The following is a 26455-nucleotide window of genomic DNA, read 5'->3' on the forward strand; positions in this document are numbered from 1 at the left end:
ATTATTGTGTGTTTGGTTTTTTTTTTTTTTAGGTAGTGCAGAACTTCTAATACAGTGAGCCGGAATGAACACCTTATGTTCTCAACACCTAATTTTATATATCTGAAATGGAATTTCATCAGTCTGCCAATATTCCTTATATTTCAATCCCAGAAGAAGGAAATATTAAATAGTAATGTTGTGTGTTTGATTATGTGTGTGTTTGATGCCCCACCCTAATAAATTTTACTGGATGACATATCTTTTAGTAAATATTTTATCTCAGAACCATTACAATGCACACTCTAAGCAGAAATAGATTCAAGAATAATCATGGGAAAAGTTAGTAAGGCCAATTAGCAAGAATAGAGTCAGCGGTCCTCATCTTCCACAACCTCCTAAGGTTTTTCAATGCACTGAGAATGAAGCCACACTTATTTACTGGTCATTAAGTATGTGTGGAAATCAGATAAAATGTGTATTTATCTTATATCATGGATTAATTAAATTCTGCATCAGCGTTTATAAAGTTTTAAGTTTTAAAAATATCTTATGTCTGTCATGATTTAATAACTACTAGTGAATAAAATAGTGACCCAGATCAACCACATCATTTAACCTTTCAGTGTTCAGATGTTTTTTTCAACATAAACTAAACTAAAACTAGAATATTTAGAATATATATATATATATATATATATATAACTTTATTATATATATACTTTTTAATGTTTATTTGGTTAAAAAAAATGAGAAGCCTATCTGTTAAATATACATTGGCCTCTTACAATATTTTATCTTGCTGTTTAACTTTTCCTGACATATGGAATAACTATCTGTTCATCCGTAATAAAGTACCAAAGACAGATTAGAAAAACCAAAACACCAAAAATATGACTTGGCCTATTTCTACCTTGATGAATCAATGACTGCATGTAGTTACTTACAACAGCAAGGTGACTCAAAGACATTCACGTCATCCAGGAGTGAGTGACAATTTACAAAAGCTACTACCTATAGCTCCCTCCTATATTGAAAGCAGCTCCACTGAAGATTTTCTGCTTCCCCAGAAAGTGTTTGCTGATTGTATAATCTTGGTGGAGGGCTCACAACTCTTCCATCTGAAGAGCCTCCCTCTTCTCTCCATGAACAAGTTTGATCTGTAGGAAACAACAGTACTTTGAACTGCTAATGTGAGAGTTAGCATGTCCCTTTGTCTCTGGCCCTCCTCTATAGTTTGTACACAAATAACTCTGAGATTTATATAGTAGTTGGTAATTAAATCCAGAACTAACATTTTGACAAAGATGGCAAGTTATTAAGAAACAAGAAAAGAATAGGATGTGAATTCAGAGACATTAATGATGTTACTGGTTTCTCCTAAATAATTGAATTTGTAGAGAAGACAACCCATAATAGTTAGAACAATAACCAGGTACAATGAGAGAGATGTCATATTATCAATCATATGTGACTCGAAGTGATTCTCAGTGGACTGTGTTTCAATACCTGAGTACACCCTAGGAAGCACCGTGAAACCACCTCATTTCTTTTCACGAGTTTGTCAGACATTCTATCACATTAGTCACAGATACCTCAGTTGGAAGAAGGGCAGAGAGAATTTAAACCAAAGTAAACTAGTGACATTCATTCATCTACATAGTTAGAAAATTTGAGTTCAAGTAAATAGATTGTGTTATATATATTGGTATTTGAAATGTAGTGAAATTTAAGATAAATGCTCTTGAATTAAAAATATTAAGTATACCTGTGTTTTCTGGTATAAAAGAAATTTGAATAACCTTTCTTCTGAAATACTCAATAAGAAATTAATTGGCATGACCAGATATAACAACTTTTGTATATTTTCATTAACTTATGCTTATTTCTCTGAAGTAGCAATGACTTATATCAAAATACATTATGCTCAGTCTAATTAATAACTCAATAACTTTATAAACAGCTACAGCAAGCCAAGTCATGTTATTCACTTGACAATAATAGACACATGAGTCCTGTTCTAAAACTGGGGAAAGTAAAGCATTTTGCAAAGTCATAAAGGAGAGAAATTAACAAATGATGTTGGCATAATATCCACTTATAAGTGAGTATATACCATGTGTGTCTTTGTATCTTTCTGGGTCTTGGTTACCTCACTCGGGATGATCATTTCTAGTTCCATCAATTCGCCTGCAAATTTCAAGTAACCCTTGTATTATAATTGAGTTGTTGGGTACAATACCTCATATTAGAACACACACACACACACACACACACACACACACACATATATATGTGTGTGTGTGTGTGTGTGTGTGTGTGTGTGTGAAGAATAATCTTAAATTATGTTAATATACAAAATTCTATACCAATGAATAAAAAATAAGCTTATTTGTGAGTAACAATTAAGGTCTTAAGTTGAGAAACAGGTTCAATAATCGACTCTTTTCCTATCATCCCTGTATATTTCTCTATCCCCTCATTCTTACTTTACCACCCTTTTCTCCATACCTATGAAAGAAAGGGGAAAAGAGAGACATCCTTGAGTCCAACCTCATTTTCTCTCTGAATAAGAACAATAATAACTTATCACCAGATCTCAATGAAAATAAGTATCTGTAAGCCCAAGAGAACAAACAAAACCCTTCCCAACCCCATTAAAGGAAATGGGGCACCATCCTTTTACATTTCTTCTAGCTGATATAGGGCAAATAATACATTGGAAGGGGCCCAAATAAAGTTGGGGAAAATAGTAAAAACAAGCCAGGAATAGCATTTGTGGTCCGGTTTCTAAATGTTGAGAAGTTCCAAGCTTAATAGAAGTCCTGTGTGGAACAGTCTGAAATGCTGGACCAACTGGGATTGGAAGCTTTCACTGAAGATGGCCTGGGAGTTGTCCTTTTCTGATGAGTGATACCAACTGAAATACTTGGAACTGGAACATGTCAGTGTCCAGCATACTGAGGGGAATGAATCCAGTCAGTTCTGATCCAACATCCGTGCCCAGTTCTTTTTTATGGAAACATATAATTTCTCACAAGCATTATACAGTCCTCAAATTATAAATGTATGAGGTGTGTGGGATGCACAGAACATTTAATGCTGGTTCTCTACTCTTTGTATGAGCAGAAGAAAGACATCTGCAAATCTTCAATTATGCCATATTAAAAAAATGACATCTAATAATAAGTCACAGAGAATCTATGACCAACAGGAAGCTTTGTCTATGTATAGACATTCATTTCTCAGGCAGTCTCAGAGATATTTCCATGTAGTGGGATTATCAATGTAAATTACCTGTTTGTTCTGCAATTTGAATTCTTTACATCCAGATTGGATGTCCTTCCCTCATCACCTCCCAGTTCCCTCCTCCCTTCTTCCTCCTATCTCCTTCCCTCCGCTAAACCTCAGAAAGGGGAGCCCTCCTCCCCTAACATCTGACCTCAGACTACCAATTCTCATCTGTATTAACTGTGTCTTCTTCCTCTTGGCCTGCAAGGCTACCTTGCTCTGGTGGGGTGGGGTCGGGGTGTTGATAAATGTTGGGAGCCAGAGTAGATGTCAGAAGGAGTCCCTACTCCTCATATTGTGGGACCCAAGAGGAGACTGTGCTGCCTGCCTACTACATCTGAACAGAGGGTCTAGGTCCACATCATATATGGTCTTTGGTTGGTTAGTCAGTCTATGGGTTTGGTGAAGCTATTCTGTATAACTGGCTAATATCTGCTTATGCGTGAGTATATACCATGTATGTCTTTCTGAGTGTGGGTTAACTCACTCAGGATGATTGTCTCTAGTTCCATCCATTTTCCTGCAAATTTCAAATGTTCTTTGTTTTAAAAAGCTGAATAGTGTTCCATTGTGTAGATGTACCATAATTTCCTTATCCGTTCTTCAGTGGAGGGACACCTAGGTACTTTCCAGTTTCCAGGTCTTATGAATAAAGTTGCTAAGAACATTGAGCAAATACCCTTGTTGAATGGTGGTGCATCTTTTGTGTATATGTCCAGGAGGGAAAAAGCTTGGTGTTGTGATAGCATTATTCCCAATATTCTGCAAAAGCACCAGATTGATCTGCAAAGTGGTTGTATAAGTTTGCACTCCCACCAGCAATGGAGGAGTGTCCTTCTTTCTCCACATCCTTGCCAGCATGTACTGTCACTTGAGGTTTTGATCTTAAGCCAGTTTGATGGGTGTAAAATGGAATCTGAGTCTTTTTGATTTACATTTCTCTGATAACTAAGAAACTTGAGCATTTCTTTAACTGTTTCTCAGCCATTTGATATTGTTTTGTTGAGAATTCTGTTTAGCTCTATTCCCCACTTTTTGATTGGATTATTTGATTTGGTGGTGTTTAATTTCTTGAGTTCATTATATAGTTTGGATATTAGCCCTATGTCAGATGTAGGTAGGACTGGTGAAGATCTTTTCTCAATCTGTAGGCTGTCGTTTTGTTCTGTTGACAGTGTCCTTTGCCTTACAGAACACTTTCAGTTTGATGAGGTCCCACTTATTGATTGTTCTTCTTAAAGACTGAGCTGTTGGGGTTCTGTTCAGGACGTTGTCTCCCCTGCCAATGAGTTCAAGGCTCTCCCCCACTTTTTTTTCTAACAGATTGAGTGTGTCTGGTTTTTTATTGAGTTCTTTAATCAAAGAGGTGCAACAGGCAGTGGTGATTGTTTTTCAAGATAAATTTGCTTATATAGAGGTACCATTATTTACCAACTGATACATTTTTGATGATTTCTCATTACATGCCTATAATATGGGCATTCAGAGAAATACGATATATCTGAAGGCCTCTGCAACTGCAACATGGATATCCTATGTGTGTGCAGAAATAGCCCTGTGCATATAAGGTGCACATGTCATAGTGATGATCGTATCCCCCTCCCACCACCAGGCAAGACATTGTGTATGCTTCTCCAGATGATTTATCTAGAAAATCTTAAAATAATTTTAAATGAAAACCTAGAGTATTTAGACACAATTTTTATTCACACACTATGCTTTGGAGATGTAGGGATTTTCTTGCTATTTTACTATGAATTATTAGCTCCTCCTTTGGTTGCATTGATGAAAGAAAATAAAAAGACTAGATTAGCTTTTAAACTGCCCAGTGCATGGTTACCCCACCAGTGCTGTCCAAGCATGAAGAAATGCTGAGCAGTGTTTTTTGCTTGCTTTGCAGGACCAGTGGTTTTGGCGAGTGAGAAACAACAGGGTGATGGATGGATACCCCATGCAAATTACTTACTTCTGGCGGGGCTTGCCTCCCAGTATTGATGCAGTTTATGAGAACAGTGATGGAAATTTCGTCTTTTTTAAAGGTAAGCATGTTTTCTAAGGCTGGTTCAATTATATATTAGTAATTTAGTTTTATGTCCTGTAAAGCACAGGAAAGTGAATAAATAGAGGTTATTAAAATTATATAATAGATTTCATGAAATACATTATATTAAATATTAAAGTTATATTAATAAACTTAATAAACTATATTATATAGAACATATGTGAAAGAAAATAAGTATAATGTTTATTTTTGTAATTTATTCTTTAATTTCCAGGATTCTTATGTGTAAGTCAAAATTTGGTGACATCCTCCTCAATAGGAATTTTAGATTTAGATTAAATGCAATACAAAAGAAAGTTAGGGGTAGAGCAAGTCCAGTATACGTTTTCAACTTCAGCAACTTAGGAGTCTGGGGATGAGGCACGAGAATGAACCTAGAAGATTAAGACTAGTATAGCTTGAGAATCATTGAAAGACTTTGTGAAAGGAAAGAAGGAAAGGAAAGAAGAATGGGAGGGAGAAGGAAAACTAGAAATAAGAAAATGATAGAAGAAGAAAGGGAGAGACAGTACAGAAAAAAAGTAGAAGGAAGAAAATAAATAGCCATTTCTCATCCTTTTTTTTTTTTTTTTTTTTTTTTTGGTTCTATATTACTTGGAGCGGCTTGCTGCTGCTCATGGTGAACTCTGTTCGATAACTCAGATTACATAATCTTTGAAGTATGATTGTATTTGTCAATGTATTTAAATAACTTCTAAAAACTAAGAAATCAACCACAAGGGTCAGAGAAGGTTGTGGCTATCAAATTCACCCAATGATCAGTATTCTGGTAGTGTCTTAGCTATTAATTATTTATCTGAGGGGTGAGTAGCGTTTATCTTATAAGTGCTGCCAAGTACCTAGCATACAAAGTAGATTATCTTGCAAAGTGAACTGTTCCTCTATCCTTGAAAATGGATAAAGTTAAATGGAATTAGAGGGCACAGAGATAAGCCAGACTGTGCTGGAGAATGGAGAAAACTGGGAGGACTCATCCAAACTGAAGCCGAGACCTGAAGAGTCATGACTGGTGTGTGATCCATGGGCCATGGAAGGTTGAAAATAAACTAGAGTTTTCAGTTCGAGGGAAAGGAAGAGAATCTTATGAAGAAGAAGGAGGCATAATTATTCTCAGGATTGAGTTAGACATGTATGTATGTATTATATGTATGTTTGTATTATACCACTGTGAATGAAGGACCAATACCACTGTCGCCAGCCAATTTGGGACTCCTAATTGAGTTCAAGCAGCGTTAATAAAATGACTTGAAAAGATACTAAAAAGAAAGTTAAGCACAATATTATTAGACATTGAGAGAAAAGCAAAGCAAAAGAGATCAGCAAGCACTCTCCATGTCAGAAAAATAGTCACAGGGTAGAATGCTTGAAGTGTTTTAAACAAATACTGTAAGAAAGCCCAGAGTGACTGTGAAAGAACTGCATGCTGAGGGTTGATGGAAGAAAACGCCCATTATGTCATTAACTGGATAATTGTTCCTCCCGTCTCCTAGCATGACTTTACATGGGTCATCCCTCCTAGGGGAAGGGGGGGGGCGGTGGCATCTTGTCCAGATGATTGACAGGGCTATCTAGATTAACTCTTAAGAAAGGAGATGAATTAGCCCAGAATGGATGCCCTCTGAGAGACTCCACCACGCAGGTGATTCAGACAGATTCTGTACCTCCCTGCTGGACTGCAGGTGAGAGTGGTAGTGATGAATGGGCGAATGGAAGGACCCTGAGGGTTCAGGAGCCCCACAAAGAGACCATCAAGGCTGGCGGGTCTGGACGTAGTGGGTCTTCACAAAATGTACCAACCAAGGACAATGCATGCAGAGAACCTAGACCACCTGTTCCGATCTAGCCAACGGACAGCTCATTCTCCACGGTTGTGGAGAGAGTGGGGGCAGACTCTGACGTGATCTCTGGTGCCCCCTATTTGATTACTTCCCCTTGGTGTGGAGAGCCTGGCTGCATACAAAGGAATGGAAAGCAGGCTATCTGGATGAGACCTGATAGACTGTGGTCATATGGTGGAGGAAGAGGTCCCTGTCTGTCAGAGGCCTATGGGAGGGGACTAGGGCAGAAGAGGGAGGGAGGATGGGAACGGGAAGATGCAAGGGAGGGGATAACAACTGGGATGTAATATGAATAAATTATAATAAACTAAAATTCAAAAAGGAAAGCAGAGACTATTATACACTGCTCTAATCTTGGAGCTGATCAGAATGTCATGTCTCCACTCAGACTAGAAGTAGGTTCCATTCTTCATGTGTCTCAGCACATTCCCTGGTACTTCTGTTTTTAGGTTTGTCACTAAAGAGTGACAAAGCTGGTACTGTTTATTTACTGTTATCAGGAAAATAGGTGGTGTTAAAAGCCTACGTGGCCAGGAAGACAACTCTAACTGTATCTGAAGGTTGTGAATATTAGAGGCATAGTACCGAGACAGAAATTTACCTCTCCTGCACTCTTTCTTTGACATTATGTCAAAGAACAAGTAATTATTCTCAGGATCAAAGTATGATTTGCGATGATGATCTAAGTATAAAAACATGGAGCTTGGAAAGGCAACTCTAAGATAGCCTTAGGCTGTTCCAAGAGTGTTCTCTATGGAAACTGCATATGGAGAAAATACAGGTCATGAACAGTAGTGAGAGTGTCCTACACTACCTCTGGGCTCTTTCACTTTTATTCACTTTGCTTTTCTTCACTTTGATGTGGGTGGGTTCACCTCTTTTCATTCATCTTTCAACTTGCATATAAAGCATACCTTCAGACTTTAAATTTTTTAATTTAAATTAAGTCTAATTTATGTAAATATACCTTATTTATATATACCTTGTTAAATGTATCTTTTCGATAACACATTGTATTTACAAATAATTTTAAATTATTTAGAACCTAAAACTTACAAACATAAATATCACCAGGGTGGATTTTCTTTATATTTTCTTATCATCCTTATATTTTCAGTTTATGAAACAATACTGTTTGTGGAGTTACTACCTACTAGACATTTTAATAAAATTATTCCTTTAATTGCTCATTAAATTTCAGTAGGAATTAAAAAAGGGGTGGTGATCACAGATGATGACAGTACCTTCTGCTTCCAGCCACATATTCATGCTCACAAAATTAGCCAGTATAACTGGTGAGGAGGGGTGAGACAGTTAATTACCTAAGATTAATCACTGTCCTGATTCTGCCTAGCAAATATTTAAGGTAAGGCCGGATGTTCTCAAACTATTACCATGAAACCTATATGGAATAAAATTCAAAAATAGTTACAGGTATAAAAATATGGAACATAAAATATATGTCATAATATCCACATCTTATTTCTTATGTTCTTGAAGGATATATTTAGTGTAAATTGCAAGAATTGTATATAAGAAGCACCTATATTGCAAAAGAAAAAAGAAAACTTTTTTCACAGATCAGGTTACGCCTATGTAGTAATAAGATGCAGTCAACCAACAAGTTTTCTCAAACCCCTGAGTGAATATAATGAAGTTGCAAGGTTGTAGAAATAGCAGCTGTTTATATATCAAACAATTATGAAGGGACTGGAAGTATGTAATATTTGTAACTAACAACATACCCTGCCTTACTTTCATGTTATTTGGGACAAAGACAGGAAAATCCCCAATAAGAAGAATGGACTAATGCAAAATCTCAGTGGCCTACAGTGCAGACAACTGCTTTCACATAATCAGCTTCACAGCAAAAAGAAGCAAGAAACTAAGTGAGAAGGAAGCATAATTCACAGTTTTGGAGAAGGAAATATAATACTGGACAGTAAATAAATCTTCTTTTTACAAGGATGAGAAGTTACTGCACTATGACCCAAGAAGATCTAGTATGCAAATTATTTTTCACAACAAAGACATGTGGTGCTTAATTTGAAAAAAAATGCAAAGCAAGTAATCCCTGAAAATCATTTTCAGTTACTTATTAGCAAATAAAAAATTTAAAAGCAATAGCATTTAAAAGGATAAATATTTCTGGATCCAACTGTAATAGAATATGTAGCACTTATATATTACACAACTCCACTAAAAAAAAGCAAAGAAATCTTAATTAAAGTATGTAGTATTCATGTGTGAAGCACTCAATACTATTGTGATATGAAAGTTAGTCATATTTATCTGAATATCAAGTTTGTTCCACTCAAAAAAATTTCAGGCTTCGTTGTAGTTTGTGTAGTAGTGGTTGAGTTAACTCCGAAATCCGTACATAAAGACTCAATATACAAAAAGGGTCTTGGAGATTATTATGTAAATTTGGGTCTTATTTGAAACTACTGTTGAAGACAGTAAATCATTGGCCTGAAGTTAGAAAATTAGACACTTCTTAAACAGAGCAACTAGTTCAGAAATAAGAATCAACCATAAATCTAAAAGTAAACTTTTCCTTCTGAAGTTTCTTTGAGAGGTAAGAAAAAATTTCAGTAGGAGAAAGCAAAGGCCCTTACAACGATTGACGCTAAGCCAATGGCTAGCTACCCACAAAACAAACAAACTCAGATATGTAGCCTGAACCATATTTAAAAATGAATTCACAATGGCCTCATCTTCTTTCTGAAGACAGTTGACTTTCTGAATGTCCTGGACAAATATTGGAGACATCTGTAAATTTGGCTTAGGTATTAGGATGTCAAAATCATAATCCATAAGGAATTTCAATTTCTTCTTTTTAAATATACTTTAAAGTAGGAAAGGAAACATCATTCAGTGGTATGTCCCCAGAATATGTAGAGAATTCTAAAATACTAATTTTATAAAATTGAATGAATAAAATATGGATAGAAATATCACTAAGATTAATATATGGTTAACAAATGAAAGTTGTGGGAAGTAGGAAAGAATATAGTCAAGGCTGAGGAATATCTACAAGACAAAACTGTCCACTATTTTAGTTATTTCATATTTTGACAGGTGTGGCTATATTCATATATTAAATTTTGTATATATAAAATATTAAAATGTTACAAATCATATAACTTAAATGACTGTCATTTACCATGCTGTGATATTTATATCAAACAAAGCTATCTGTCATGTCAGTTTATGTATTTCAGAAATTCAAATATTCTCCATCAGAAGTATTAGAATTATTTCCTTTACTATTCTAGTGCATGTTAAAAATAAACACTTACACAATACATTTCTCTTTATAATTGAATCCTGGGTAAATAGATATAATGAAAATGAATTAGGGCCCCTTACAACACTACTTTCTCTTAGCAACTTCCTATGTTGGTTTAAATTCTAGTATTAGAACTTTCAGTAGGAAGAGGAATTATAGAGTGGTAACCCATTTACTGAATCTATATTAAAAACAATGAATAATCTTAATTTAATGTTATTTGCTACAACTTTGAAATGATATACTAATAAGAACATGTACTGGTAGTAAGTATGATTTTTTGCACATTTTTGCATAATCTCACCATATTATATTTAATTGTTATTGTTGTTCCATTTTGGGTGGTATTAATTTATTTATTCACTTTACATCCCAGTTGTTGCTCCCTCCTGCCTCTCCTCAGTCCCACTCTCCTTTCCCTGTCTCCCATTGCTCAGAAAATGTGATTTCCCCCTGCCAAGCACCCACCCACCCTATCTTATCAGATCTCAACAGGGCTGAGATCGTCCTCTTGGAGCATGGGTTCAGAGGGCAGTTGCAGGAAGTGGAGAAAAGCTGGAGCCAGAACCACATGGCATGATATCTAAGTAGATTTAGAGTTAATTCACCTCTGCAGTGGTGAAAATCTCAGTCTGACAGCAAGCTGAATCTGTTCTGAAAAAGCCATCACTACTACTGAGCTCAAGTGGTGGTTGCGGTTTCAGAGTGAGAAAAAGGTGTAGGAAAGGAAAGATTTTTATGTTCCCCAATAGCTTCAGCAATGTAATGAGACAATTTAGAAGCTACATGTTTTCAGAAAAGTTGGGGTCTGAGTGGAGGACTCCTTTCATGGGTAAAAAGAGAAATGTGCCCCATATGGCTCTGGGGACTAGAAATGGCAATACCCAGATCATGAGTCCCCTGAAAGACCACCAGGACCATGGATCTGAAGCAAACACACATGGTCTTTATTACAAGCTTGATCTTGGATTGCAAAGCTTCCCTGATGTGGCAGGTTAGGAGAGTCACCCCAAAGTATAGAAAAAATTCAAACAGGGCTTTCCAAGCTTTGGAGTTTTGGGATTGGATAAGAGGGTGGATAGTAGCATGACCTTTACATTGATTGGTCCAGGCCTGACCACAAAGAGGTATTTTTATCTTACAAAAACACAACTGATGTTCATGGCCCGTTTTCTGATTGGTTGGCCCCAGGTGGTGTTTCCTGGTTGTTCAAGCCCTGGAATATGTGTTTTTTCCTGGAACTCTGTGGGTGGTATGTGTGTGTGAAGGTTACTCTTAGGACATGAGTTTCACAAGATGGGTACTCAAGACAAGATGGGATATGTCTTATATTTTCACATCCTCATAGGTATGAGCTGGCACAAACTGGTCAAACATATTACATGTCTTGCCAGTGGCCAGAGAACACGCTTGATCATTATGATTTCACCTGTTAACAGGGTTTTTGCTGTACAAGAAAGAGGGAAAGAAAACCATGCCTGTAAGAGAATGAAGTATCACCCAAGGATGGTGTCCTAGTGGACTTTGGTGGAAAAGCTGACTACGAAGGGAAAACCTACCAATCAATAGGTCTCTGTTGAATGGAGTTGATGTTATCCATAGGTGATACAGAATGCAAATTGTTGTGGGAATTTGGGTAGGTACAAGGAGTTCTATAGGAAAACTTTCAGTGTTCCTAGGAAATTCTGGAAGAGCCTTCCCAGGAAGGGACCACCAATTTTATTATTTTTTATTTAAATAATTTATTCTGATTCCATATAAATTGTTATCCCCTCACTTGTATCTTCCCATTCCCCCCCTTTCTCCCTCTTTCACTCTATTCCCCTCCCCTACATCTATGACCGAAGGGGACCTCCTCCTCCACCATATGATGACAGCCTATCAGGTTTTTTCTCTGGGGACCACCAATTTTAAATATTTAATATGTGCAACACAACATACATGGTACAAGATTTATTGTAGAAGCAGGGGGAGAGAAGGAAGGTGGGGCATCCAAGTGAGAGGAGAGAGAGAGAGAGAGAGAGAGAGAGAGAGAGAGAGAGAGAGAGAGAGAGAGAGAGAGAGAGAGAGAGTCAGAGAAGAGAGCAACTGCTATCAGATGATATCATCAGAGGTCACTAAGCAACCTGGGGCCAGGCCGTTTCTATGCCAACAAGTATACATGTAAAACTAACATTTCTCAGCATGTATTTGCTGTACATGCAATGCCTGAGTTACATTTATGCTTATAATGCCTAGGTCAACTTCCTCCCTTATTCCTCTACCTTACATTTGGCATGTAACACTCAGTACGTCTCCTTTATTGACATTCATAAGGTGGTTACTTAGGTGTGAGAGGACAAGAAATGTGATATACTATCATGTGCAGTACATTTGCATATTAGAAAAACAGGGGAATCTACTGTACACATGAGAGCTGCCTTGTGTTCCTGTGGTACAGCTGATATCACAAGATTACATTTGAGGGACATACTCATGACAAATGTTTACATTAAATTACAAGGCATGTTGATTGAATGCTTATGAGATAATAATATCAAATTTTTCTAAGTAGAAAATAGAACTGGTAAAATTTTCCTCAAGAAGAATCTAAACTTTAAAATGAAGAATGAGCCACTTTCAAATCAAGTATTTAAAAATTTGTCTCAAAATACTATTTTTGCTATCACCTAATAACTTTAAGCAGTATTTTTTACTATGTTTCATAGATTCATTTCAAGAGAAAAAAAATCACTTACAAAGTGAAACTAGAATATTTATTTGAATGCAGAAGTCAGTTCGTAAAATTTGAGAAGAAAGGTATTGAAAAGATGTGTAGCTAATAAAAAGATTCAGAAACCTCTAAAAATAGACCATACCAGATAATCGCTAGAAGTGCCTATTTCAGAGGTTTTCTATTTCTTGAATTTTTCTTTATTTCAAATGAATCAGTCACTTCTGAATTGGTGTTCTTATCTTTTCTTAAAGGAGCTTCTGATTCATTTTTCTTTGTTACTTTTAGATTTGATCTTCTTTTTAAATGTGTTTTAAGTAAAATAGAATTACATTACTCCAATTCACTTTAGTTTATCCAGAACCTCCTAACTTCATTCCGTAAAGCCTGCCCATGCCCTCCACTATTTCAAGTTAATAATTATTATTGCATGCATACATGTAGTCTATACTCTCCAAAACTGAATGTGTGTGTTGCCTTCACCAGCCGACCTGCTTCTCCCATTTCACTGACAATCACAGGCTCTTAACAAGCAGATTGTGACTGGATGAGATTGACAATTCCCATTAAATGCCCTGTGCTTCCAATCTCACCCATTATTTCTGCCTATCCTTTTTATTTAGCATGCTTCTCTGCCTTAATTCTGACTTGTTGATATTCTCATCTGCATTACTCCAATACAGATTCAGTAAGATCAGTTTTTCTACTTCTACCAGAACCTGCCAATGCCATTTGAAATCCAGGAAGAAAAAAAAAACCTCTTTATTATGAATAACAGGAAATAGTATTTTTGAGAGTCAAGGCATTCTAGTAATAACATAAGGGAAAAATCTACCTCTTATATAAAAAATAAAATAAATTGAATGTAAATCATCCAATCACAAATTAAGGAATAGTCCTAGTTACATCAATTCTCTCATGGGACTATCCTAATTCATTAAGATGAAGTAGGAATTAATGGTATTTTATATCCTTAGTAAACACACAAAATATTAAGTACTGGCACTCATTATATTGATATTCCCTTAAATTTTAGACCACAATACCCAGAGGCAAGGTCATGGTTTCCCCTAATGGTTTTGGTGTATAACATTCCACCCTGTAACCCAACAGCAAACATTGTTGGGATTTTCTTTTGCTTTATTCTTTTCAAGGACATTTAAGTCCTTGACCAATAATAAAACATTTCCATCATACAGTTTTTAAGAAATATTCCTTCTGAGTTATCTCCCCAGGCTCCAAAGCTCAGCAGCATGAGCACCTGAATTTTAATTCTCAGGATCCATGCAAAGCCTGATATTATACACAGAGACCTGTACTCCAAGTGCTCCAACGGCGAACTGGGAGAAGAGATCAGGAAAACCCTGGGAACTTTCAGGCCAGCTAGCTGAGCATACACAGCAGTAAATAAGAGAATTTGTCTCAAACAAGGTGAAAGGTAGGGACCTGGATCTGAGGTTGTTCAATGAACTGCCCAAAAGAGCCATTGTATATGGACCCCCAATCACATATTTGAATAAGCATGCACACAGGCATACACACAACATATATTTAGACAAATATACCTACCATATGCATACACTAAATAGAGGAAAGTATTTTAATATAATAATAAAACTTTTAAATAAAAACATCAACTCTGTTTTATCACAAGTTATTCTCTCTTGAGACATAGGAGAATGTCTCCTATAAAGAAAGCTAATTGAACTCTTAATTCTTAGTGTGTTTGCCCATTGTGAACCTGGAAAGAATGTGAGAATATTGCCACAAAAATACTAAGTTTCGGAACTGCCAAGGTAGATATTGTAAGGTGTAGAAAGTCCCTCCTGGAAAGGCACAATGGAGCTGAGCTGACTAAAGCTGTCACTGCTGGTGGGAGGATTACAATCACCTGTTCTTCCCTAATTACACATGCGCTGAAAGGGAAGAATGAGAGAAGTGTTGAGCATAGAGTGATGGAATGGGCCCTTTAGAACTTCTCTTCTATTGTTTTAAGATTTTCTGTTTTAAGGGTGAAAGAGATTGGGACTAAAGTAGACTGTGTGCTGTGAGACAGTTCTTTGGATTTCTTTCTTGTTACTCTGTCAAAAATTTGATGTGTATATTGGTTGAGGCATTTCCTTTCAAGTTTCTTGATTTCAGAGGAATCTGGGGAAAATATGTGACATGTGATGGCATTTCCCAACACACAGTTAAAGATAAAATATACATGGCTTTTCAACACAGTGCTAAGCCGTGAGTGTTTGCTCCAATGTGATATTTGCTATAATATTCATTCTCCAGCTTTGCTGACAAGATTCAAAGCAAATGATTAACATATTATTTAGGTAGTCTTTATTGCTTTTTTTGTTAGTTCTTCTATTCTATATTTGATTATTCATGTAATTGAAGCAGGGTTCTCTGCATTGATAACCATTTATTAAGCACTTTAAAAACATTTTTCAAATGTTGTATATAAGGTGCTAAAGCAAACTAGTGTGTCAATGTTCTGTTTCTTCTGGTTTTGCTTGCAAACTATTAACTAAGTGGTATGATAAAGGTAAGAGCTATGCAGTTTGTCAATATAGCAAATCATGTAATGCAGGCAGGGTTCTCCCACAGAAATTATCCATAGTAAATATTGAAGGGATCATCTTATTCTAAATGGGCAAACATGGAGTGAGAAAAGCAAACTGAGTTGAAAGGAGTCTTGAAATGCCATATATGCATTAGAATTTTTCATGTGAGCAAATACAAAAAAAATTTTAAGACGAAAACAAAACAAAACCCTCTGAGCAAATTTTCTATTTGCCTTGAAAAAAATAAATGAAAAGGAGAAAAACTAATAGGAATCTGATAAGAAAGAAAATTTGGAGTGGCACAAGCTACAAAGTTGTCATCAAGTCATGAAGGAACCTGGCTAGAAGAGCACATGGTATGTTGGCTAAAGCCCAGGACTGTGATTCAAACACTGGAGGCTCGTATGCATGATGTCATACTTTATATAGAATTTGGATGCATTGAATTCACAAAGAGCTGTCTCCTTCAGTAAGAGAAGAGTTCAAATGGGTTAATGGAGCTTGAGGGAGCAAAGATGTGATAATTCACAACACAGGAACTGCACATACCATCGTGCTAGCAGAAGCCCTGGTGTTTTATTCATCTGCTAGATCACTTCTTCACTTACTCTTTCAGTTCACCTCCCTAGCTTCGTCTTTGCCTCCTCCTCATCCTTGTTTTAGTGTAGAAGAAGAATGTGTAGAAAAAGGAATGGAGTTCTTGCTTAAGAAAAGACAGTGGGAGCCTCCCATTCTCTGAGGATGAGCTGATGAGGGAATAGGGGTAGTGTGTGAGGGTGGGACTAGGAGGAGGAAAGGAGTGAGTGGGGCTGTGATCAGACTTTAAAATGAAGATAGATATAGACAGACAGACAGACAGACAGATGGATAGATATATGATAAATTAAAGAGACAAAGGAAGGGCTTTGCATTACTGACAATGAGAATGGCCTTCAAGGAACAAGTTCTAGTCACATAAATTGACTTTACTGTCCATTCAGTATGAAAAAATTATGAACAAGTTTTATAATATGATTAACTGAATAAGTTGTATGCTAGCCTGTGAGAATAAGGTGAGTGTGGAGCTAGATTGTGATGGTTAATAGCAACGACCAAGTTGACACAACATGGACTCTCCTGGGAAGAGAGACTCTATGAAGGATTGCCAATATCAAATTGCCCTAAATGCATGTCTATAGGGAGATGTCTGAATCACTTGTTAATGAGTATGTAAAGACCCAGTCCTCTGAGGGGAGCACCATTTCCTGGGTTTGGATTTTGGACTGTAAGTATAGAGAAGGATCTGAGCACAGTGAAAATGTGTGCATTCATTTTCCATCCTGCTCTTCACTGTGGATATGATATGACTTGCTACTTCATGTCCCTGCCACCTTGACTGCTCCATAACGATGGAACATAACCTGGGACTGTGAGCTGAAATAAACCCTTTCTCCCCTGAGTTGCATTTTCTCAAGAAATATTGGATCACAGCAACTAAATGAAGCTCAGATGCAGGTCTCAGGGTGAAGTAAGCCTTTCATTTTTAAGTTAGTGGTGTAGAAAATCCCAACATTCTATTTGGTTTTCCAGAGCAATTGGCATTGGCACTATGGAAAATCAGGTTTTTATTTGGGCTCCCTCTAACTCCATCTTTCCATTTCTGAATAATTCTATTATTTTAGTCATCAGCATTGCATTTTTTTCTTCCTTTGTCTACTTTTTCCTATTCCTCTATGTGGTATTTTCTAAAAGACACTTCTTTTTAGAAGCCCAGTTACAGCTTTTCTGTGTCCTGCATATACTCTTCCCAGATAGATTCATCAGAGTCCTAAATTGTCAAATGCCACTTGATGCTTATAATGTACAAATTGCTATGAATATTCTGACATATACAGTTATGTCTCCCTATTTGTTCATATGGATATCTCACTAACACCTCACACTCTCTTGGGGTGTGGAATCAAGACTTTTTTCTTTGCCACTCTGGCTGTCCTGGAACTCACTCTATAGACCAAACTGGCCTCAAACTCATAGAGATCCAGGTGCCTCTGCCTCCCGAGTGCTGGTATTAAAGGCATGCACCGCCACTTCCTAGATAACATATCACACTCTTGATTTTAATTTGAAGCTTCCTACCCATCCTTAGTCTTATTTTCTTATTCAGTAATATTCACAGTCTCTTATCTATGCAAGTAAGCCACGGGCTGAGAATAATCTACGATATAGTTAGCCAGGGATTCCCATTAGTGCTGACTTCAAGATAGATCCTGAGTACATCTTCTTCTCTCCACCTCTATGTTGTGAACTTTAGTTCAATCTTTCACAAAACCATTTCACATAATTGTCAATTACTCCCTATGTTATTTGAAAGAAAATTCAAACTCCTATAGAACTCCGAGTCCTTATTTATAACCTCACCGTCTGAGCTGCAACTGCTTATTGATAACCTTTCCACCACTTTCTTTTCATATTTCTTCTATGCTAAACAACCTTTAGGAACCTAGTGTCTTCGAATATATATATATATGTATGTATGTATTTAAAATTGAATAGAGGTTATATTATGGAGACTGGTAGATCCAGAGGGCTCACTAGCCAGCCAGCTTAACCAACTTCACAAAGCTCCTGGCCGGTGAAACTCTGTTTCATAAAACAAGGTGGACAGCTCCTAAGAAGCTAATGATGTTGGCCTCTGTCCTCCACATGTACAGGCACGGGCATACATATGCAAATGAATCCCCTCATACACCTGAACATACACACATAACAAAGAGTGAATGGGGATCTTTCATGTATTCAGTGCAAAATTACCCCTATTCTTTCTCTGTCCTATTACTGTCCTTTTACTTGACATGTGCATTTTTCTCTTGAAAGTTGTATTTATTAGTTTCTCTGTTTCCTTTAGGTTAGTTTCCCCTCATCACCTCACTATACTTTAAGCCTTAACAGACAGGAAATGTTTTCTGGTTCACTGCTTTGTCTCTAGAAATTATACCAGAAGATATAGGAAGTAAGTTATTTAATAGATTCATTTAGTTAATTGATCACAAAAGGCTCGTCTTTATTTTTTCTTTTGTTTTTTTTTTCTATAACATTTTTTTCAAAAGACCCCAAACAATCTTTTGAAAATTAAAATTGATCACATCCTTTCCCTAAACTGATCTCCTACAGGGATTTACCAATGCACTCCAAATACTGTGGAGGCCATTATATTGGTTTTGCAGTAATCTTTCAATTCATCAGTACCAAATCCCCCTTGCTTAAGTGGTTCTTCCTGATGTTCTCCACACAGGTATCTGTAAATGTAGAATGAATGTTCCAATGTACCATAATCCTTGTCTTAGGGGGAGATTGAAATTTTATAAAAACAAGTAAGGCATGATGTCTGTTAGTAAGGACATAAACTCACTAATTTCTATGTAAATCCCAAGCAGGGAAACGGCTGCTGAGAGAATGTTGGGTCATAAAATTGTTCAGCAGAAAAGAAGGGGAGACAGTTCTTTGGGGCAAAGGATACTAACTGACTTTAATGTCAACATTTTGATATTACTAAAAATGTATGGTATAATAATTCCTAATTCGGCTCTTGCAGAATTGATTTTGTGATTTCTAGTAGCCACTTTCCTTTTCCCTGTGACTGAATTCCTGACAGAAAATTTAAAGGAAGAAACACGATTTCAACTCATGGTTTCAATAGGACCTGAGGCCATCATAGTGGGAAGGCAGTGCAGAACAGCTGGAAAGGCCATGTGACAGTGCCAACCATGCCTTAATGAGCAGGCAGCAGGGCAAAGCAGGCCTCCCTTGCCCCTAGTGACCTATTTCAGCCAGCCTGGCTCCCATCCCCCAAAGGCACCAAAACCTTCAAAATACCAAGATGAGAACCCAGTATTGAAAGCACAAGCCAGATTTATAGTAAGAAAAAAAAAAGGAAGAATCAATTTTAATGTTTGACAAATACAAAATAAATCAAATTCAGAAAATAACAGCGATAGAGGGAAAAGACACAGCATAAAATGGGTTCTAGCTACTTAAGGAACAAACTAAGTGGTCCATTGAATCTGCAGATAAGATTGGCTATATTAGTTTTGGTCTAAAGCTGTGAAGAGGTACTATGACTAAGCAAATCTTAAAAAGGAAAGCATTTGATTGTGGCTTGAAGTTTCAGGGCTATAGTGCATTATTATCGTAGAATGGAACTTGGTAGCACACAGGCAGGTGAGATGCTGGAGAAATAGCTTAAAGTACTGATCCTCATTCAGAAGACAGAGAGACACTGGGCCTGACATGGCTTGTTTTTTTTATTAATTTATTCTTGTTACATCCCAATGGTTATCCCATCCGTTGTATCCTCCTATTCCTCCCTCCCTCCCATTTTCCCCTTACTCCCCTCCCCTATGACTGTTCCTGAGGGGGATTTCCTCCCCCTGTATCTGCTTATAGGGTATCAAGTCTCTTCTTGGTAGCCTGCTATCTTTCCTCTGAGTGCCACCAGGTCTCCCCCTCCAGGGGACATGGTCAAATGTGAGGCACCAGAGTACGTGAGAAAGTCATATCCCACTCTCCACTCAAATGTGGAGAATGTTCGCGCCCGATCTCCTCTGACATGGGCTTTTTTAAACTCAAAGTCCACCCCCTGCTGATGCACCTCCTCCAAAAGAAGCTCAACTACTCCAGCAAGGCTACACTTCCTAATCTTGGTAATACTTCTTAAACAATTTATCACCTGGGGACTACACTTGCAAATATATAAGCCTATGGAGAGCTCTTTTCATCCAAAACACCACACTGGATGATCATTTAGTTGAAAGTACTGAGGATCCCAAAAGCAAAATGTTCAGTTAAATGTCAGGTTGAAATAAATTTCAGTGGTGGAGTAACGAATGGTTACTGGGTATGGCACACTGAGAAGGAAGTTAGGGTGCAGTGTGGCAAGGGCAGGGGTGTGTGAGAGTTGTGTTGCTACAGAAGTTTCCAAATGGCAATGCAACTGACTGAAGTTGGCCTAGATTTTGTGCATTATAACTCTGCAACTTTGAACAATTTAGGCTTACATTTTTTTCCTCCTTTAGGTATCCTCATAAGTTTAGTGTTCCAATAAGTAGAGTCAAAACAGGAGGGCTTCATTTGACGGAAGACATTTGGAAAAGCCTGCAAAATAAAACAAAAGTATCAACCAACTGGAAATGCTCACACAGAGTAGATCTTATCATCATAAAATCAATTAAGTATGCAGTATGGAACAAACCACAGGACGGTGCTAGCAATTCAGAGAAGTCAGGCCTTTGCTAGCCCGGGGGAGGGTACTTGACTTAAAATTGTTCTTTATGGCTAAGCTGTAGATTTAAATTTTATTTATTTATTTATTTATTTTTTACTTTATTAATTTATTCTTGTTACATCTCAATGGTTATCCCATCCCTTGTATCCTCCCATTCTTCCCTCCCTCCCATTTTCCCCTTATTCCCCTCCCCTATGACTGTTCCTGAGGGGGATTACCTCCCCCTGTATATGCTCATAGGGTATCAAGTCTCTTCTTGGTAACCTGCTGTCCTTCCTCTGAGTGCCAACAGATCTCCCCATCCAGGGGACATGGTCAAAGGTGAGGCACCAGAGTATGTGAGAAAGTCATATCCCACTCTCCACTCTACTGTGGAGAGTGTTCTGTCCATTGTCTAGATCTGGGTAGGGGTTTAAGGTTTACCGCCTGTATTGTCCTTGGCTGGTGCCTTAGTTTGAGCAGGACCCCTGTGCCCAAATCTGCCTATCATAATGTTCTACTTGTAGGCTTCTAGGACCCTCTGGATCCTTCTACTTTGCCATTCTCCCATGCTTCTCTCATCTAGAGTCCCACTAGAATGTCCTCCCCTCTGTCTCAGTTTCCTGGTAAGTGAAGGCTTTCGTGGGACATGCCCCTTGGGCTAATATGCAGATATAAGTGAGTATATACCATTTGAGTCTTTCTGCTTCTGGGTTAACTCACTCATTATGATCATTTCTAGCTCAATCCATTTATCCACAAATTTCGGGAATTCCTTGTTTTTAATAGCTGAATAGTATTCCATAGTGTATATGTACCACAGTTTCTTTATCCATTCTTCTACTGATGGACACTTAAATTAACTCACAAATCACTATTGTATAATTAAGCGGTTTTTCTATTTTAAACTTAGATCAACTGATATAGTTAGACTCTTTAGTATTTATTTATAATATCTGATGTTTGAGGAAGACTATCAATATTCTGCGTGTGACAATGACTGATTTATTTCCATTACATCCTGGTATAGCAATTTTCACATGATGCTGACAGGGACAGTGTAATTAATTCTGTAATCACACCTATTTTATACAGGTAACAAATACTGGGTGTTCAAGGACACAACTCTTCAACCTGGTTACCCTCATGACTTGATCACGCTTGGGAATGGAATTCCCCCTCATGGTATTGATTCTGCCATATGGTGGGAAGATGTCGGCAAAACCTATTTCTTCAAAGGCGACAGGTCAGTATGTATGTGGCATACTGTAGACACACACATTAGCAGTGATTTAAAAAACCAAAGTCTCTATTCATTGATATGCAAACACTGTGAATGGTGACGTGTGTGTGTAAACAAGGAAGTGTGCTGGAAACACTTTTGCAGTGTATTTTAGATAATATATTTGAGATAAAACTGTATTTCCTGTGTTTACATAATATAACTAATTTATTAATGCAGACATGTCCAGTAATCTATATTCTTTTTTCCACATGAGTTTAATATGCTATGTGAGCTATAAATAACTATACGTGTGCACACATGTGCATGTAAATGTACATCCCTGTTATAAATATTCCTATAACTTTACCTATGTTTTTGGAAAAATATTGTTAATAAAAATTTGTGTTTTGCATTCAGAGTTAAATTTTGTCACTTTGGATACAATTATGACCATTTTCCAATAATTTTAATTAATTACCAGTTTTGCAAAGTAGGACTAAGAAAAATAATGCTGTAAAAATATGGGTTCATGTTTTTAAGAAGTAATGTCTTCTTCAGATACTAGCCAGCAAATCCTATGAAACATTAATAACATTATATTTCTTGCTAGATGTTTAAGTACTGTTGTTTTATTCCATATCATTGTTAACAGTGTCCACATAACATAAATAAATGGTTAATCTTAACACATACAGTTGGTACTCTATAACATAGTTAAAATATGAACTTGAATTTTTATTAATGTGAAGTAGAAAAATTAATGGAAATGACATTTCTAATTTAATTGTGCTATTATCATCAGGGCCACTGTATGAGTCTCTGTACTCATTCTTTGCAAAGTTGCTTAAAATGCTATTTGCATATTTTTATAAGTAAATATATTAAATATGCACAGATGAAAATACAGCTTTAATTTCCAACATGCCAGTAAAATTTACTTTATTGTCATTGCATAAAATAACTCTATCAAATCCCTAGTACTCTAGGAGAAAAATAACTATGGCTAATTTTTTTAAACTTGCAAGTTTTAACTGGAAGTGATTTTAAACATTTATCTCTGCTCAAACAGAAAGATCTCATAAATGGTTTATATGGATAAGAATGCCCATATGTGGGTCCCTAGTAAGAGGAGCAGGGCCTGTTCCTGACGTGGACTCCATTGCCTGCTTTTGGATCACTTCTGCCTGACAGGGCTGCTTTGCCCGGCCTCAGTGGAAGGCGATGTGCTCTATTCTGATACAACTCATTGTACTGGGGAGAATTGTGGGGGACTCATTTCTGAGGAATAGGGAAGGAAGAATAGAGAGAGGGAGGGTGGGACTAGGTGGAGGAGGAGAAGCAGGCTACAATCGGATGTAAAGTGAATAAAAAATACATTTTAAATGCCCCTTTATGCACTCACTGTGTGTCTAACATTATATAGATTAATTTTTGATTGTAAAATATCATACATTATATTACATTATAATAAATTCAGGACTTTCCTAAAATACTACTAAACGAATCACTAACAAAATTATCCATCCAAGGCATGTGAACTAAAACCATAGAAAGTAGGTGGTATTCCCAAGAATAAAAGTTGATATAAATATAATAAATGAATTTTATTAGAATATAATAATTATTACTAGTAAAATCTAATCTGCAGATTGACACCATAGTCCCTTATTGTCATTCTTATTTTGAGAAAGATTTTTTTTAATATGGCCGAGGTTGACTTTGAACTTGAAATCTTTCTTCAGTGTTCTCAATACTCGAATAATAGGCCTGTGCTACTACACCCAGCCTACTTCTAACTGCCAAAAGAGACTACATGATTATGAGACAGCTCTTTTATTTTCAGTAAATTTAATGCTCCTTCCCTAATAGCTCTATATTGGTCCTAACCAAGCCCTTTTTAGTTCATTCATAACTTAATTTTAACATATACTAAATAATGGATCCTATATGATAAAGATATCATAATTGAAAAGATCACAATGCTCCTGTTCAAATCTAAGGCACTGTTGTATTTAGTGACACATATTCTTTCTGTAAGAAGTGAATAATAAGCTATAAACAAATCAATGACCTTGTTTGTTTTCATATTGAAAAATGACACAAAAATGTACATGCAGACTACTATGAGACCAAGATTCATGAGAGCTGAAGTGATAAAACACGGAGTCCCTGTGAAATGGCCCCAGTATATACTAGGATTTCAGTCTTTAATAGATCAATTCATCACTGAAATAAATTACTCCACATTTTCAGATACCTTCTTTTCCTTAGCATGAAAAGAATTTTTTAATTTTATGTGATGGTACATGCAAAACTTGTTTCTTATGGATATGATTCATGACTATGCCTGAAAATTGCTTATATATTTCTGGTAATGATGTATTTTGAAATATTGCTTAAGATTTTTTTCTCACAAAGTATCCTAATTAAGGCTGTAGATATGGCACCATGATTAAAGGCTCTTTCTGGACTTCCAGAAATCTAAGTTTAGTTTTCAGCATCTACACTGGATGGCTTTAAGTGTTTCAAACTCTAGTCACAGAGTATTTCACGTCTCCTTTTGGTCTATTGAGATCTCCCCACACATGCACTGTACAGCCACACAAACGCATACACACAAATAAAAATAAATCTTAAAAAGGATTTACCTAATTAAAATCATAATTATACAATAAAGATAACTGTGAAAGCAGATGAAAAAAACCATAATGCCCTTTATCATCCTTCATGACTTACTAACTCATTGGCACAAACTTATGAGTTCCCTATCAAACGTCCAGTTTTCAAGTGCCTTAACCTATTTTATTTAAAGTGTTAAAGTATGAATATGCTGTCTTAATTGTTAATGAATCCATGTGTTCAGTTTTCAAGAGAAAAATAAAACTATAACATGTGACATTTTGTTGATGAAAAATATCTTCAAAATTAAAATGAAACCCATGTTTGTTTAAAATCCAGTTCTTTTTATAAAATACTCTGCATAGATAGAATTGAACAGCTATAATCCATTTCACGATTGTGAGCTATATATCAATGCCAAGAGACAGACAGACTATGAATTTAAGCTTATGTTTATTTTCTTAAATTGCAAAATCACCTAAACTCTAATTTCCATTACTTGCTTTGAGAGAGAAATTTATTTATTTTGACTAATTCTCCTAGGATGATATTCCCAAATGTAGCTTGTAATAAAAATTTACGCTGCTTGAATAATTTCTGAGAATGCGATTGTTATGAGTGCTACATGGCAGGCGGTGGAACACATGACTATGATATAGGTGTTTGGAAGAATATTGATGACTCAGCAGGCTATGAGTGAAGAGAACATGAGGAAGGAAAATTGTACCAAAACAAATAAACTCCAATATTAGAATGGATACACAGTGTAAGAATGGCCAGCAGTGTTGTCTTCATGGGCAAGCTGTGTGTAGGAAAGTACTAGCAGTAGCGTGGCTCAACATCATACTGAACTATGAATTGAAGAGTTAGGTTAAAGTTAAATTTTACTATCTTGACCTAGAGGAAAGATAACTTAGGTGTCAGTGCCGTATCATTGATCGAACTGGGGGCCACATCTGCTATAATTATTGTCTGGACATTATATCAGGGGACTTACTGTACAATATAAGAGATCATGGAGGGATTTGAGGGAAAGACTGTATTGTATGCATTTAATCTAAAGGTATAATGCCTTGTATAAAGTGTAGATATTATGATATTGAGGGTTGCTTGTTAGGACAGTAATCTCTAAGCATGTAATGATGTTATTAAGTGTTACTTAATCCATGGGATTTAAATTTTTTTCCCACAATTCACTTTAACTTACATTTATATCACCTAAAAATGTGTGTATACATGGTATTCCATTATTTAATATTTTTTCACTTGAAGGAAAACCATACCAAATAAACTTTGATCTTATACCAATTTCACAGTATAATCTTACAGAAAAATACCAGGAAGTAAGCCTATTGCATTCTTCATTTTATACACTGCACGGTCCCCTTCTTACAGAGTGTTCCTGTACACAAACACCAATTTGTATCATTAAGATAATCTGAATTCCCTCAAGTATGCTCAGAGACCTAATTGGAACATCAGCAAGGTTGAAAATTATCATTAAACATTGGAGAGGACAATCAAATATGCTCTCACCACTCACACCTCTACACTCACTGAAACTAACTGATTGCTTCTTTCTTACTATTTCTTAGTCACTGCTCTTCTCTCCCTGCTGCACTCTCACTGCTTCTCTGTC

At 36.5% G+C, this 26455-nt stretch overlaps 1 protein-coding gene across 1 annotated transcript in view; it reads left to right on the forward strand.

Annotated features, from left to right (window-relative positions):
• Positions 1-26455, forward strand: part of MMP16 (matrix metallopeptidase 16) — a 252269-nt gene that overhangs the window by 210344 nt on the left and 15470 nt on the right. The window contains exons 7-8 of the mRNA XM_084793541.1: positions 5171-5309; positions 22068-22218. Coding sequence (XP_084649667.1) covers positions 5171-5309; positions 22068-22218 — 290 coding nt within the window. The remainder of the gene's footprint in view (positions 1-5170; positions 5310-22067; positions 22219-26455) is intronic.

Source organism: Acomys minous (genome assembly GCF_964271855.1).
Source record: "Acomys minous genome assembly, chromosome: 1".
Lineage (NCBI taxonomy): Eukaryota > Metazoa > Chordata > Mammalia > Rodentia > Muridae > Acomys > Acomys minous.